The following is a 16,024-nucleotide window of genomic DNA, read 5'->3' on the forward strand; positions in this document are numbered from 1 at the left end:
ACTTCTATGCACAGTACATCATGAGAAACGCTGGACTGGAAGAAACACAAGCTGGAATCAAGATTGCCGGGAGAAATATCAATAACCTCAGATATGCACATGACACCACCCTTATGGCAGAAAGTGAAGAGGAACTAAAAAGCCTCTTGATGAAAGTGAAAGTGGAGAGTGAAGAAGTTGGCTTAAAGCTCAACATTCAGAAAACGAAGATCATGGCATCTGGTCCCATCACTTCATGGCAAATAGATGGGGAAACAGTGGAAACAGTGTCAGACTTTATTTTTTGGGGCTCCACAATCACTGCAGATGGTGAGTGCAGCCATGAAATTAAAAGATGCTTACTCCTTGGAAGGAAAGTTATGACCAACCTAGATAGCATATTCAAAAGCAGAGACATTACTTTGTCAACAAAGGTCTGTCTAGTCAAGGCTATGGTTTTTCCTGTGGTCATGTGTGGATGTGAGAGTTGGACTGTGAAGAAGGCTAAGCACCGAAGAATTGATGCTTTTGAACTATGGTGTTGGAGAAGACTCTTGAGAGTCCCTTGGACTGCAAGGAGATCCAACCAGTCCATTCTGAAGGAGATCAGCCCTGGGATTTCTTTGGAAGGAATGATGCTAAAGCTGAAACTCAAATACTTTGGCCACCTCATGCGAAGAGTTGACTCATTGGAAAAGACTGATGCTGGGAGGGATTGGGGGCAGGAGAAGGGGACGACAGAGGATGAGATGGCTGGATGGCATCACTGACTCGATGGACGTGAGTCTGGGTGAACTCCGGGAGTTGGTGAAGGACAGGGAGGCCTGGCGTGCTGCGATTCATGGGGTGGCAAAGAGTCGGACACGACTGAGCGACTGAACTGAACTCAACTCAAATCGGTTGAGTCTGAGCTTCACAGAAACCTCTAGGGCGCTTAGCTTCCCCAGCACTTACTTACCACATGTAGACACTGAGTATGTTTTTTCACCATTATTCCCGTTTAATTCTTAGGACCCTACGAAGCAGGTGAAGATCATGCCAATATACTGCGGGGGGGCGGGGGGGGGGGGCGGGCGGGGGGCGGGTACTGAAAAGAAAGCAGTTTGCCTAAGGTCTGCTAATGAGTGAGACAGCTAACAAGGTCTCCTGCTCAAGAAATCTATTCAACCCCCTGGTGTTAGAGAGAATGGAATTTTTACTTTTGCCCTGCAAGTGTAAGATCTCCTTAAACCTAGTTTTCCTACAGGTGACTTCCGGACCCATCTCCCTGCTTGCTCCTACCACCCACCCACCTGCACTCTTGGCCTCATCTGAATTAAAGCAGCCACCGCAAAACCAAGATGAACACCGGGTGTGTAGGACAAAAGAGAGAACTTTTGGTTATTCTGATACCGGGTTACCTTCTTCTCCTCTCCTGGTCTGACTAGTGTAAGAAAGCGAGTTCGGAAGACTTGTCTGCATCTTTCCTGTGTGGTCCAGCAGACACCATGCTCAGGGGCGGCCCCACACGACAGGACAGGAGACGGTGAACAGTTGTTCAACGGGAGCTGAACAGACAGAGCAAGGCAGGGCAGAGGATCGACACCAAAGGGCAGATACAAAAGGAGAAGAGTCTCTTCCCAGGGCTTCCATAGGTCACTAGTAACACCTAATCTCTTCTGGGAGAGAGCATTCCCAGGGAATAAACTGAGATATTCACAGGTAAAATATACCTCTCACTTGGCTTTTGCTCTGAAAAGCCACCAGCTTTCATCAACTAGGGGACGTCCCCGGTGGCTCAGACAGTAAAGCGTCTGCCTACACTGCGGGAGACCCAGATTCAATCCCTGGGTTGGGAAGATCTGGAGAAGGAAATGGCCACCACTCCAGTATTCTTGCCTGGAAAATCCCATGGATGGTGGAACCTGGTAGGCTTCAGTCCATGGGGTCGCAAAGAGTCAGATACGACTGAGTGACTTCACTTTCACTTTTCATCAACTAGAAAGAGGTAGCAAGATAATACTGATGAACTTAAAGGAAAGAGGCCACAGTCCATATTCCGCAGGAAGACTCCTTTATAACGGCGAATTTAATAATACACAGTACTAGAGCAGGCCTCAGTCACTGGGCCACGGGAGGCGGGAAGGAAGCAGGTCTGAGAGGGACCAACACATCTCCAGGGCTCACGTCAGTGACACCAAGTGACCACCACGTACCTCCCTGAAGCTTGGCCCACCCCCCAGTTCAGTCAAGAACTGTGTCACTTCGAATTCTTCCTTTTTGGCCATTGACGATAAAATCCACCATGATGACAGGATTTCAGCACAACGGTCTCTTTCCAGTCACGACAGATATGGATGTCCCAGCTCTTGAGAAACAAACGTTCATCTGACTTCTCTCGCCAGGACTGGAGAATTTTTTCGTAATGATCCGCTGAAATGTTTGTATATACTTTGAAAAAACCACTAACAGTCCATTCTGTGCTCTTTCCCTGGAAGATTTCTCATGAACACCCCTCCAACAGCTCAAGGGGTCGTGTGTCTGGGAATAAAGAATTAAGACACTTCAAAATAAGCAAGAACCCTAGTGCAACACTCAGTAGATGGGGGGCTTGCGGGGGCTGGGAGGGGAGGGTGGGGGCAGGTGCTCACTGCGGGGCAGGGAAAGCCAAGTGGTGGAGCGAATGGAAGCATCGACAAGCAGGGAACACTGCTGGGGAAGGCCCGTCTCCTTCCGTGCCCGCCCCCGCTCGAGGGACATCACGTCACCTGCGCTTGGGGACTCCTTGGGTCCGGGGACCCTACCACACCCTCCACCCATCCGTGACCTGCACGCGAAGCTGGGTGGTCTCTGAAACAGGCCAAGGCCAGGGATTGGGATCTGACTCTGGAGGGCCCAGGGAGCTCCCCGGCAGGCCACCCCCAGCAGAAGGTCCCTGGGAAGCTCCTACCCTGGCAGCCGAGGGGCATGAAGGCTTCGAAGGCTCGGAGAGAAGCAGCAGAGGGAGGCTAGTGGTGCAGTGGCCTTGGACTTGGCTCGGTTTTGTGGGGGGAAGACCTGCTGCCCGCTGCCCCCGGATCCCTGCTGGGGACGGACTGCGCGGGTGTTCACGGCCAGCGGCAGCGTGAACGCCTCCACATTCCTTTTGTATGTATATACGCGTGCGTGTGTGTGTGTGTGTGTGTGTATTTACGTACTTATTATTTTTAACTGAAATAAAATGCAGTGGATTCGAGTTCATTCCCCTTTGCTCTAAGCTGCTCAGGCTGCCCGCCCTGGCGGGGTTCACGCCTTCGAGCCCGCCGCCCGGCTCGCCCCGACTCACTCTCTGCACCCCCCCGCCCACCACCCCACAGTGGGAACAGGGCCCCCGGGATGAGGAGAGAGGACACACACCGCCACAGGTGACCAGGAGGAGGGCCTACCTCAGCACGACCTCGTTTCTAACCCTGAGAACCTAAGGAATTGTGAAGGACTCGGAGAGGGAGCTGGGGTTAAAGGTCACCGGGCTTTTTATTGCAGTTAAAGCAGACTCGGACAGGATGGTCCCAGCCTCGCGAGGGGACAGCCCGGCGGTCGTGGGAACACTCGTCACAGAAGCCCTGTCCGCAGGCCCGGCAGTGGTGTTTCGAGAGCTTGACGCTGAACTCCTTCCGGCAGCTGTGGCAGTGCAGGATCTCATGGTCCGGGACCCAGTAGGCCGGCCTGGCTGCATCCTTCACCAGACCTGCGTCGCGGAAGGGGCCATGATGGGCGGCACACTCGGGACCCAGCACCCCGAGTCCCACCAGGCAAGACGCCAGCGACAGACACTTCACTGGCTCACAGTCTAAGCACACACACATCACCCCTTCTACCCAGGGCTCCCTCACCCACTACCACACAGGTCAGGATGTCTGGCACTGATATGTGCCTATCTAGTACGCTCTCCAGGTGAGCCTAAACTACGGCTGAATTAAGAACCACTGGCGGAATGGTGAAGTTTGGGCTTTGGAGTCAGGACACAGCTTCATCCCAGTTCCACTGAGCCTGAGTCAGTCAGGTGTGGGATTGACAGGTTCCTTAGAGTCTCAGGGCCTTGGGTTTACTCATCTATAACAACCCACCTTCAAAAGCAGTTACAAGATTACAAGAAATAAAGTGTCTGATGAGCTGGGACCCAACAGCCAGTGAGTGCTCAGCAAGTGAGTGCCTGTTAAGCACAGTTGGAAGGTTCTGCCAAGGGCGGCCCCTGCCCCTCCTGGTCACCTGAGAGCAGATGCAACTTGAGCCTCCAGGCTGGATAAATCCATCTATTTCTACACTCTCAAGTCAAAAGCCTGTCATCAGCTCATTCTGTGAGCCATGTGATCAAATCTGATCCATGCAATTGTCATCACAGCCACCCAGGAGCCCTTGGTCTCTCCCCTATGAAGGGCTGGAATGCCCCAGGCCCAGTCAGCCCTGCCTAAGCCCTCCGCACACTGGCAGGTTTCCCTTCATCTCCCTCTTCCCATCCTGGTTATAAGCCCGCCCCTTCACATCAGGTGAGTGGCTCTCTTCAATGTTAAAGGAATAACAGCTTGGCTGGTGTGGCAGATTGAGGCCCTGCCCCTTCTCTTGAATCTAGGCAGGCTCTGTGACTACAGCAGTCTCTAGCAGAAGAGCTGGTTTCCAGGCCCAGGCCTGTCTGAGAGCCCTGAGGCACTACATAAGGAGTCGCTAGCACTGGAGAAACCATGTGCAGAGGCGTGGGGAATACAGGGAATGGGGTGAGGGGGAAGTTCTCCTGAGCCCAGCCTTCGAGGCAGCTCTGCCAGGCTAGCCAGCGTGTAAGTGAGGTTGGCTTGGCCCCTCAAGACCCGTCCAGCTGCCATACTGGAAAGTCCAGCAGTAATTCCCGGCAATGCCACTTAGAGAAGAATGCTTGCCTGTACTGTTGAGACGTGATTGTTTTAAGCCTTTCCATTTTCAGGTGGTTTATTATGCAGCAATAGATGGCCTAAGAGGATGGCCTCCAGGAATAGACATGAAACCACCAAGGTATTCAGCATGAAGCAGGGAAAGTAAATTCTCAGTCGCGTCCTTGGGGCCCAACTCAATCCAGGTCAGCAGGCTGACAAAACAACAGCCCAAGGCACGGCACTCCGCGAGCCCTCACCCACACACACCGCACCCGAGAGGCACTGCCAGGCCCACCTAGTGGTATGTCAATGGCTGTCACCACGGCTCCTAAAGTGTTCTGCACGGCCTCGCCCACCTTCCGAGCGATCAGCGTCCCACCTTCGTCGTCCCCCTGTGCCTCAGTGACATCTGCAGACAATGATGAAGGAAATGCCATCACCTCTGAGTCATTTCCCAAATGACAAATTCTAGACGCTTCTCCCAGGGCACCCTGTGCCATTCTGCAAGGGTGGCAAGGGTCTGGGCTGTGGGCACGCACACCACAGCCAGTGAGGTCTGCCACTCCTCTCTACCTCAGGTCTCTGGGGCTATTTCATAACCTTCCTTTACAGTGGGCCAGGAGCATGACCTAGAACCTCCTCCAGGAGAAGATTCAGTCTAAGCCTATGGTAAACACAGGACAGCTTTAACCCTCCCCCAGCCAAGGAACAGCGCCCCCAGGACCCAGTTAACAAAGAGCTTAGAGGATGCCTGGGCAAGACCAGGGGAGCGACTGCTCTCAAAGAGTGAGGCGGGGAGGAACAGGGTTGGGCAGGTGAGGGTCCCATTCCCAGCACCCAGTGCCAAGGAGAGGTCCCCTCCACCTTGCGGCTCCTGGGCCCCACGTTACCTAACTGGGAATTCCTGGCTTCATAGCAGTTGTCACACACCCGCACGGGCGCAGGGCCCCAGCCCCGCTCGGGCACCGGCCGGGTCTTGGATGAACAGCTGTCACAGAAGCCCTCCCCACAGGCCCGGCAGTGATGCTTGGTATCGTTATCTTTAAAGGATGTAGCACATTTGTTGCAGCTCTGTTCCAAGCCCAAAACAAACAGAGAGGCAGGTGTCATTCATGTCTGCTCAGCCGAGAAAGTCAACCCAGGGAGTCTTGGATCATCTGAGGATGGCAGGATGCTGATGGTCCCAACAGAGGGGACCTAAGACCTCCAGCCACATGGAACACCCTCACTGAAGCACAGCTGTGATTAACATTTTCTTCCAAGAAGTGCTGGAAAGGTACCTCACATCCACCTGGCCGAGTCACAGGGATCTCAGAAAGGACTATGTAATTTCAGCCATAAAAGCAACAAGGATTCGTTTCTTTCACGATTTCTCATGAGCCTCTGGGAAGCTGAGGAGGAACAGGTTTCCTGTCACAAGTGTTTGGGCCAAATCTGGGGGCTCCCTTGATGTGGGAGCCGTGAGGTTTGTGTATCAAGCTGGGGGTGACCCTAAATGACCTCTAAAGGCTCCCTTTCCTCTACAGTCTATAGGTATGACCTCAGACATTTGACCAATAACAACTGGCTCTAGTGGGAAAGTGAACTAAAATCCACCACAAGGGAAATACTCAGAAAATAACACGGGAAATCAGCGGACAAAGAGGACACTGGCTGTCTTAGGTGTGTCCCGCCCTTTCCCACACTCTGGAAGCTCATCCGGCTGGGACAGAGACTCCAAGCCTTCCTCGCAGAACAAGCTAAGGGCAGGGTGAAGCAACACGAGGAGAATGGGCTGTGCGGGGATCCTGCCACCGTACCAGGATCTGGGAGTTGGGCCTCCAGTAGGCAGGGGCGATCTGGTCTGTCAGCCAGGACGTCACAGCCTTGGTGGGCCCGAGGCTGAGCTCAGACACCGACTGAGCCATGAAGTTCATCCCGTCCAAGAGGCGCTGGGCCGCGTTGTTGTTGTCCTTCAGAAATCCATCAGTCTGAAATGAAAACACAGGCTCCCATCACGTTCTGAGTGACGGGAGTAAAGGGAAGGAGGGAGAGGGGTCTTAGGTGAGTTACATACCCATCACAGCCAACTCAGAACCACAGATTCCCTGGCAGAGAAGAGCAGGGTCAGATCAGAATCCCTTTGGCTTCTAAGCAACATCACACCCTATGAGTCATTGCTGATACTACTCTTCAAGATGACCACAGGACTTGGTCCACAACTGTTCAATTCAGAACTTACTCTGCTTGTGAGATATACAACCCAGGAAATAAATAATCCTATAAAGAGGACACCTCCTCCAAGAGGTTCCCCACCCCAGGCTGGGTTAGGATCTGTTGCCTTAGGAATCACCCAGAAAGGGGAACACCACCAAGTAAAATAAGTCCCTTATAGAAAAGAGCTTCCCTGGTGGCTCAGATGATAAAGAATTTGCCTATGATGCAGGAGACCAGGGTTTAATCCCTAGGTTGGGAAGATCCCCTAGAGAAGGCAATGACTACCCACTCCAATACTCTTGCTTTGGAGAATTCAATGGACAGAGGAGCTTCGTGGGCTACAATCCATGGGGTTGAAAAGAGTCTGACACAACTGAAGCAAACAACACATAGAAAATCGCTTATCTTTCTTCCATGAAGGGAAAAGGCATTGGATGTGCTGTGATTGATGGGTAATTCCAAGTGTGAATCGTGCTTTAATGCAGAATGAAAGCACTGTATCACTGCCTCATAAATAGATTTGTTTTTCCAACATCTTGAATTAAAAAATCCAATTTAAAAACAGTAAAGGTCCATAGTGATTATACTTCTTAGAATATACTTCAAGAAGAATATACTCCAAAACAAAGAAAAGGCTTTCTTACATGAAGATGGTCACGATAGCATTTTCTTTGATAATAAAAAAATCATAAACAGCATGAATGTTCAAAATGAAGAGAATGGGGAAATCAAACTTTAACATTAGACAGAATATTACACAGTGATTACAAATGAAAATCATGAAAAGTGAAAGCAATATGGAAACAAAGCAAAACTGTGGTATGAGAAAAAGCAGTTAAGTGGCACGTTAATTATAATTGTATCTATACAAACATACATATGGAAAATGAGTGAGGAGAATATGAAAAGATCAAGTTTTATTTGCTAAGGCAATTTATATATCAATTTTTAGTTTAAGTCGTGTTTCTAATATTTATGCAAGAAATGGGATAAAAATGAACAGTCTAGAACAAAAAAGGCACTCCAGATCATAGCTTCCTAAACCACCAACATATTGAAATTCATGGTTAACCACCATTGTAAACAAGCTCCACTTTCCCATACACAGGAATAACTGGACAACCCGAAGAGAAAACAGAAAAATAAAACAGCTCTTACTCCAGGCCACACGTGCACAATCTCTGTCCGCACCACCGTATCCACAGGATCTTGGTTCCCAAACCAGTACTGCCGGCTACGATAGACCACGCCACAGTTGGGACATTCGATCACGTACCTACAAGGAAGGCAGACAGATACTGGAACTCCACACCAGGGGCCTGGAGAGACAAACAGACCCAAATGCCAGCCACTGAAACTCACCCAGACCAGGCATATTTTGCAAGACCCATCCAGGGGGAGTCAGTGGAAGCAGCCGTCTTGGGCACCACGCTGACTTCATTGCCTCTCTCGTAGCAGGCCTGAAACACGGAGCACTCTGCCAGCTTCTGTTCTGTCCACCAGACCCCCTGGCCTCTCCACACCCCTGTCTGGCCCACTGCCTGCAAACCAGACCTGCTGAGGGCTTACGGACCCTGGGTTTTAGCAGAGCAGAGGAAAGTCTTTCTCCAAAGAAGTCAGTGCCCTGAATGATTATGATCTGAATGTGTACCCATCCCAGGGGCCCAAAACTGAGCTACAAATTCTATCACTGTCATAGGAGAAATTCATCCAAACTAAGTTTCTGAAGGGCAATTTCACTCTTAGGAATAAACAGTCAATGTAGATGAACCCGGCATACAGGCTCAACAGGATAAGGGGGGAGGTTTAAGCTTAAAAAAAATAAACCAAGGGGCCCCTGGCAACAGACATGTGAGTTTTTAATGGCTGGAGCTGGAGAGAAGTTTCAGATAGACTCAATTTGAATATCAAATACTTTGGTAACAGTCAAGAGTGGTCCTAAGCCAGTCTTCCAAGAGGGGAGTGTGGCCAGCAAGCCAGCTGCTGGAGGAGAGGTTGGGAGGACTCACCTTGCAGGTGAAAACCCGGTTGTCATACTGGTGGGAATATCTGCAGCGGCTCTTGGCTTCATGAGGTACCCCTTCTTTCCCGTGATTCATGCTGTTCTTACATCCAGCCCTAAGGGAGGCACCAAAGCTGACATGAAGCTGCTAAAAGGAGCCAGGGCCACTTACGCACAAGCGTTAAGCCAGATCCAAGGGCAAAACTAGACCCCCTGTTACTAATTGGGCCCCAAATACGGAGGAGAGAGACAGCAGTTTGTTTTGGAAACTAAGGGCCTCTCTCATACTTGCAATCAACAGTGCTACACAGGTAGTGCACCTATTACTCTTGCATGAGGAAAAAGGGCCAAAAGGGTATCTCTTCTTGGAAAACCACCAGGTCCCTCAATAGGAATGGAGGAGCCAGCAGACAGCACCTTGATGAGAGAGAAAACCTGAACAGCCTTCAGGGAACTCAAACATCCAAACAGCATGAAATAAGAAGTTTAATCAGAACAGGCTGCCAAGATGCAAAACAAAAATTGACCCTCAAATTTTGACAATGCATTAAGAGGAGGCTTAAGCTGAACAAGAAAACCTTCCAAATGAACAGTGGGCTCTGCTCTCCTGACAACGCAAAACCAGGGACCAGGACTTTAGAATTTCACTGTGAGAGAAGGGAAAGCTCTGGAAACCCTGGTGAGGCACAGTTAGAATGGAAAAGTGATGATGATCCAACAGAGCCTAAGCCTCTCTTGCTGGGCTCATGGGGCCCGCTAAAGGAAGTCACACTGGCAACTAACATCCCTCTTTCCTCTCTAAGACAAGCCTCAGTCCTCCCTGGCGCAGTCTGTATAATCCAAGAACCACGTCCTTGTTACAAACTCAGAGCAAATATGGTGGCCCAGGAGGTGGCCTATAGGGATCAATGCAAAAAGGCAATTCATTACAGAAAAGGCTCAGGTCTCCCCTGTATGGGCAAATGTGGAGGACAGGATTAGATGATGAAGTGATGAAAGCAGTGGAGAGGTGGGCCAGTGTCTACAAGACAGAGTCTGCAATCTGACCCTGACACACTGCATTTAAACCCCCAGGCTCCATCCAACAAGTCACTGGCCTGTGACTGAGTAGCTATCAACAGTTCAAATTAATCCAGTGAGCCTCAATGTGCGGTCCCCATTCAGCAACATCAGTATCACCCGGGAACTTAGCAGAAGGGCAAATTCTCAGGCCCTACGTCAGACCTACTGAATCAGAAACTGGGAGCAAGGCCCAACTACCTGTTGTAACATGTCCTTCAGGTTTTCCTGAGGCATGCTAAAATTGAGAATCACTGCTGTTTCCCCTGTAACCAAGGACCAGCAGCATCACCCAGGAGCCGGCTGGAAACACAGAATCTCACCGAGACCTGCTGATTCTGAATCTGCATTTAACAAAAGCCCGAGGCGATGCATACATAAAGTTTGAGAATACTGCCCTAACTCAATGTTCTCAACTCAGCTACACATCAGAATCACCTGAGGAGCGTTTTAAACACACCCGTGCTGAGGCACCACCCCAGATCTGGTAAGTGAGAAACCCTGGAGGCAAAGCCTTTCAATCATTTGGAAAGCTCCCTGGATAATTCTACGGTGCTCTAGGCGTCTGTCCTCATCATGAAAGGAATCCACTAGGACCGATCCTACCCCAGTGCTGTGCACAGTGAATGGATGGAATGACTAGAATTGAAAGCTCTGGTAAGAGAAACACAGAAACACGGGCAACCTAAAGCTTTCCGTGCTTTTTCTTTTCTGTGCTAAATGCTTTTGAACTGTGGTGCTGGAGAAGACTCTTGAGAGTCCCTTGGACTGCAAGGAGATCAAACCAGTCAATCCTAAAGGAAATCAGTCTTGAATACTCATTGGAAGGACTGATGCTGAGCTCCAATACTTTGGCTCCCTGATATGAAGAACTGACTCATTGAAAAAGACCCTGACGCTTGGAAAGACTAAAGGCAGGAGGAGAAGGGGATGACAGATGGTTGGATGGCATCACCGACTCGATGAACATGAATTTCAGCAAGCTCCAGGAGTTGTTGATGGACAGGGAAGCCTGGAGTGCTGCAGTCCATCGAGTCGCAAAGAGTCGGACACGACTGAGTGACTAGACTGAACTGAAAGCTTTCTGCAGTGAAAGTTACTCAAACCAGTCAATTTCACATCTAAACTGGTTGGAATCTTCAGGGAATTTTTCGTAACCATGTGTCCTGTAATCCCCTGCAACCTCAAAGTGTGGTCCTTGGACCGTTAGGCTCACCAGGGAACTTGTTGGAATACCCTATCTCAGGCCCCACTCCATCCTTTAGTCACAGTCTAACTTAAGCAGACCCCACGTGATCTGCAGGCACAGGGAAGTCTGTGAAGCACTGTTCTGAGGCTCTTTTCCCACAGTGGGGACTTACCCGCAGCTGAGACACAGGGAGGAGCAGGTGAAGTACTCGTCTGGAAAAAAGGAGCTGTGTGCCATCTGGTCATCGGGGATCTCACCACTGAAGCGGTCACTCAGAGCCTGCGCGGAGGGAAGGTGACACACGAAGGGCCTCAGCAGAGAGCTCGGAGCTCTGGGCCTTCCACTGGCTGCCTTTCTAACACGCCCTCACCGCTGGCTTATTTCTTACCGGTTCTGCGGCTAGAAGCGGGAAGCCAGCGACTTCTGCTCCTTAACCTCCACCTTCTTGGCCTGACTTACACCAATCCTCACCACAGGAAACCTCAGAAAGAACCGGCCCATTTCCCAAGAGCTCAGAAGGAAGCAAAATTACTGTTCTCTCCTAATGTCCTTGAAAGTTATAAACATGTCACACACTCCACTGTTCATTCAAAACCACCAGATACTGACGAATGCCCATTTCATCTTTGTGAAGCTGGGAAAGAAAGCGATACTTGAGAAGGTGGCTTGTCTTGAAGTCGGAGGGAGACAGAGCTCAGAAGTGCGCTGGGAGTTTTCTGGGCGTCTCCACCAGTTCTAACCACAGACCCTCACTGGAGTTTACTGGCCACAGAACTATCTCTATGTACAAAAAAGGGTTATCAGCCAAAACGCAAGGAGGAATTATTCTAGGTATTGGCAGCCTTTTTATCAACTATAGTAACTAACCTAAAAGACAGCAAACGGTCAAAATAAATGCCAAGAAGAAAGATAAAGGTATGTGAAGTAACAGACTGAAATTTTTATGTTTAAAGGAAGCTTCCATTTTTAATCCTCTTTGTGTTCACTACTTTATATTGAAAGTATTCTTCAGGCTGATTTTTTTTCCCCCCCCTCCAACCCTTCAGTCATACGCAGTGAAAAAAGTCATATGAATTAAATATAAATAGGCTTTCTAGGCTTTAAAAATTATTAAATATTCACAGTTCCTAAGTCTCGACTCTTTCTGTGGCAGCCAGGCACTACTCAGGGGAAGAGATATAAAAGTAGCTTTAAAACAGAAGGACAAGATGCTACTTTCTTTAGTAAAAAGGTGAAAGAAATTTTAAGATGAGATTCAGAAAAGGGGCAGGTTAGGTTCTAAACTAAGATTCTCAAGTTCTAAACAGAATTTCGCTTAAGGACACTTATTTATTAAAACTCCTTTTCCTTTTTCCCAATGAAGCCTAATACCCTGAGTTGTAAACCAACTGTTTTCAAAAGCACAAGCTCTCAATGTTGAGTCAGGTCAGGTGTTCAAGACAAGAGTAGTGGCAAAGAATGTGTCAGACTAAGGGCGTGGGACTCACCCATGTGCATTCAAATTCAGCTCCTGCAAAGATAATGAACATGCCCATAAAATACCACCTGCCAGTGACGGCTGACCAAGTGGCAATCTCTGACTCGGACCAAAAAAAACAATCTAAGATTAATACATATACGTCCTTTTCTCTTGGTAGTAATTTTGTAAAAAGTAACTAAGGGAAAACAAGTAAGATTTGGAGACAGACTATAAGGGAATATACATGTGAATATTGAAGAGAATAAACAAGACGCAAACCCAGCAGAGTCAAGCCTACACCATCCTCCTCTCTCCTACTTTTGAGTAGGACCTATCCTTGGTCTCACCTTTTCCATGCAGCCTTCCCAACCACTCTGGGAAGATCACACTCTGCCTTGCCTTCCCAACCACTCTGGGAAGATCACACTCTGCCTTCTCTGAGCACCTCCTGTCCTCAACATCGGAACCAGGTAGTAAGTGATGAGGCAAAGCTGTAAGCCTGATATATGTATCTGATCTCCCAGACTAGATCACAAACACTAAGAAAGGCACGTACTACCTCTGGATCCTCCTCTCAGTCCAGCACACGTCTTAACAAGTACTCAACTAGGACCTCTGCAATGAAGTGCCCCAGCACCAAGCCCCACGCACACGCCAACCCACCCACCCTCTCCTCCTCACCTTGGCCCTGCCTCTGCACCAGGTCTTATCCCACGCCCACAGGCCTCTCTAATTTATGCCTAACTACTCACTGATTGGCCAAATCACTGATAACTCTTTCTGTATTTCTCACACAGCTGTGTTTCTCAAACAGCTGTGTGCCTAACCTTCTGGGGCTAGCTGGTGGGCAAACAGAGAATCATCTTCCTAATGTGTCAATTTACTGAAAGATTTGGGGAGGAAGTTTTTGCTTTGTTTTTTAGCCACACCACGTGGTATACAGGATCTTAGTTCCCCGACCAGGAATTGAACCCATGCCCCTTGCAGTGAAAGCACAGAATCTTAACCACTGGACCACCAGGGAAGTCCCAGGAAGTTATTTTTACTTAAAAAATAAACTTGGGTATAGCATGAAACCAAATGGAAAATTTGCATAAATGTGAGGACCCCCCACAAAAAATTATTTCAGCCTGTAGTTGGTAGCTCTTCAAGTGCCTCAATTTCCTTATCTGTAAAATGGGGGTGGCTATTGGAGCAGGGGTCTCCATGGATTACACTGTGAGATCAAATGAAGTTACTCCATAGAGCACTTGGCAAAGATTGAGAGCTCAGAAACCGTGAGCTGCCACGATTAATATTTTTATTTTTTATGCTGAGAATTCTTTAATTTTATCCTTCAGATACCCTCACCAACTGATCCAGCTAACAGAAGGGATATAAGAGCTTCTCTCCTTTCTATGACAGCTCCCTGGTCTTCATGGCTGGTTGCATTTGTGGGTGAATATTTAGCTGCAAAAAGATGCTTAAGTACCAAATGCAGTGTTAAAATAAGAAAGAAAAAAAAGAGAGCTAAAAAAGGAACGCAGAAGCTACTAAAGATGTATAATGAAACCCAAAGAAGAGCATTTTTAGCCCTCGGTTTCTCTTTTAAATAGGTAACTGAAAGGATAACCTAAGTAATACTTTTTCTTAGGAAAAATATCAAATTTAGCATGAATCCAACAGCTGGGTTGAACTCAGAAGGCATGCCACTCCCCAGTAAATGTAAAATTGCAGCCCAATAATAGTGACAGCATAAGGTTTTTTCTGTTCCAAACTCAAGTGGCCTGATTCACTTCTCTGGAAGATCTTCAGAAAAATGAGGACATTTCTAAATATCTCAAGGCTTAGCATGAAACAATCTGCAGCCTGATCACCATGAGACAAATCCCCATAGAACCTCCATTGTCACCGGCCCTAGACAACTGTTGGCTTACGTTTGCCAAGGCAACAGTAACTTCTTATGACATCAGAAAGAGAACTCCAAAACCAACCAGCCTCACCTCTTCAGATGCTGGCCACCCATCCTCTCAAATGCTGGTAACACAAGCATCGTATTTCTCTCACAACTCACCGAAGAGCCGGCAGTCAGTAATGAATCAGACCTTGACAAGCATCAGGAGGACTTACATGAATCAAGAGTATGGGAATAGGACTTCCCTGGCAGTCCAATGGCTAAGACTCCACACACTCCTTACAGGGGGTACAGGTCTGATCCCTGGTCAGGGAACTAAGATTCCGCATGCTGGATGATGCGGCCAAAAAAAAAGTATGGAAACATAACAATAACTGTTAAAAAAAGCTTGATGCTCATGTGTTTTAGATACAAGGGTAAAGAGACACTGTCTTCCTTCCTCTATAACCTGTTTCTTTCCAGTGTGAACATTACCACCTAATCCATATACTTCATCTCTTTCAAGAATTTCAAGCCTCACATCATTCCAGGGTTTCTTGGGCTCCCTCCCTCCTGAGGCCCCAAAGCCGTAAGAGGCAGGGAAGGACCTTTCCTGAGAAAGCTTGGGAAAGTATTTGAGGTCAGTCTGGAAAAGGCTGCCTGGAGACTAGATGATCTTGAACTTTAGTTGCCTTGACAACAGTACAGCTCTTACTATCTAACCTGTAAGTTTCACTCCAGTCATCAAAGGCTAGCAGTGAATTTCCTGATTCAAAATGGAGACTCTTATGTAATCCACAATGCCACCCCCCCCCCAAATATATAATAACTTCGTAAATACTTAATAGGTGCTTCCTGATATGACAGAATTAGAGAGTCAGAGTTCCTACATTTACAGATCGGAGGCTAAAGGAGGTATTACATAAAACCTGTAAGAATCCAACCTTAAAATGGTTCTCTCCATTATTCATAACTGTAAATACAGGCAACAACAGTTAATTCAATATTCAACTTCCTTGGTCAATAGGGACCTGAGCATCTCTTTTCTTTAAACAGACTTACTTCATCAGTGAGAATATGCTCTGCTGGTAGGTATCTGAGCTGTTGCTACTGTGGAAACTGAGCAAACGAGGGAGAGGTTAAGAAGTGAGAAAAATTCCCCTGGAGAAAAGGAACTGGGGCTTGGACCACAAAGAGGCTAAATGGCAGGAAGAGTGACTAGATCAGCAGAATGAATGGGAAACACACGGGCAAGTCTCTAGAGCAGAAAGTGACTGAAGGTCTCATACACACACACATGCTCACACACACACACATTCTACAACTCCTCAATCTTGCTCATTAATCACATTTCCTGTTTAATAATGAACAGGAAAAGAATATGAGGAAGGAAAAAAAGATTTAA

General features: G+C 48.2%; 2 protein-coding genes across 4 annotated transcripts in view; one reads left to right on the top strand and one right to left on the bottom strand.

Annotated features, from left to right (window-relative positions):
* DCAF4 (DDB1 and CUL4 associated factor 4) overlaps positions 1-2,532 on the top strand; it is a 40,356-nt gene extending 37,824 nt beyond the window's left edge. The window contains exon 15 of the transcript XR_003512827.1: positions 1,226-2,532. The gene's annotated coding sequence lies outside the window, so the exon portion shown is untranslated. The remainder of the gene's footprint in view (positions 1-1,225) is intronic.
* Positions 2,016-16,024, bottom strand: part of ZFYVE1 (zinc finger FYVE-type containing 1) — a 44,901-nt gene continuing 30,892 nt past the window's right edge. For 2 of the 3 annotated variants that reach the window (XM_027552335.1, XM_027552336.1), the window contains exons 5-12: positions 11,460-11,566; positions 9,047-9,155; positions 8,400-8,497; positions 8,196-8,313; positions 6,641-6,811; positions 5,732-5,912; positions 5,137-5,250; positions 2,016-3,685 (exon numbers count right to left, since the gene is read on the bottom strand). In XM_027552335.1, the coding sequence (XP_027408136.1) occupies positions 3,453-3,685; positions 5,137-5,250; positions 5,732-5,912; positions 6,641-6,811; positions 8,196-8,313; positions 8,400-8,497; positions 9,047-9,155; positions 11,460-11,566 (1,131 nt within the window). In that variant the 3' untranslated portion in view covers positions 2,016-3,452. Of the gene's footprint in view, positions 3,686-5,136; positions 5,251-5,731; positions 5,913-6,640; positions 6,812-8,195; positions 8,314-8,399; positions 8,498-9,046; positions 9,156-11,459; positions 11,567-11,675; positions 12,107-16,024 lie in introns of those variants that run through there. The other variant, XM_027552337.1, reaches the window with a different exon arrangement.

The sequence above is a fragment of the Bos indicus x Bos taurus genome, chromosome 10 (genome assembly GCF_003369695.1).
Source record: "Bos indicus x Bos taurus breed Angus x Brahman F1 hybrid chromosome 10, Bos_hybrid_MaternalHap_v2.0, whole genome shotgun sequence".
Lineage (NCBI taxonomy): Eukaryota > Metazoa > Chordata > Mammalia > Artiodactyla > Bovidae > Bos > Bos indicus x Bos taurus.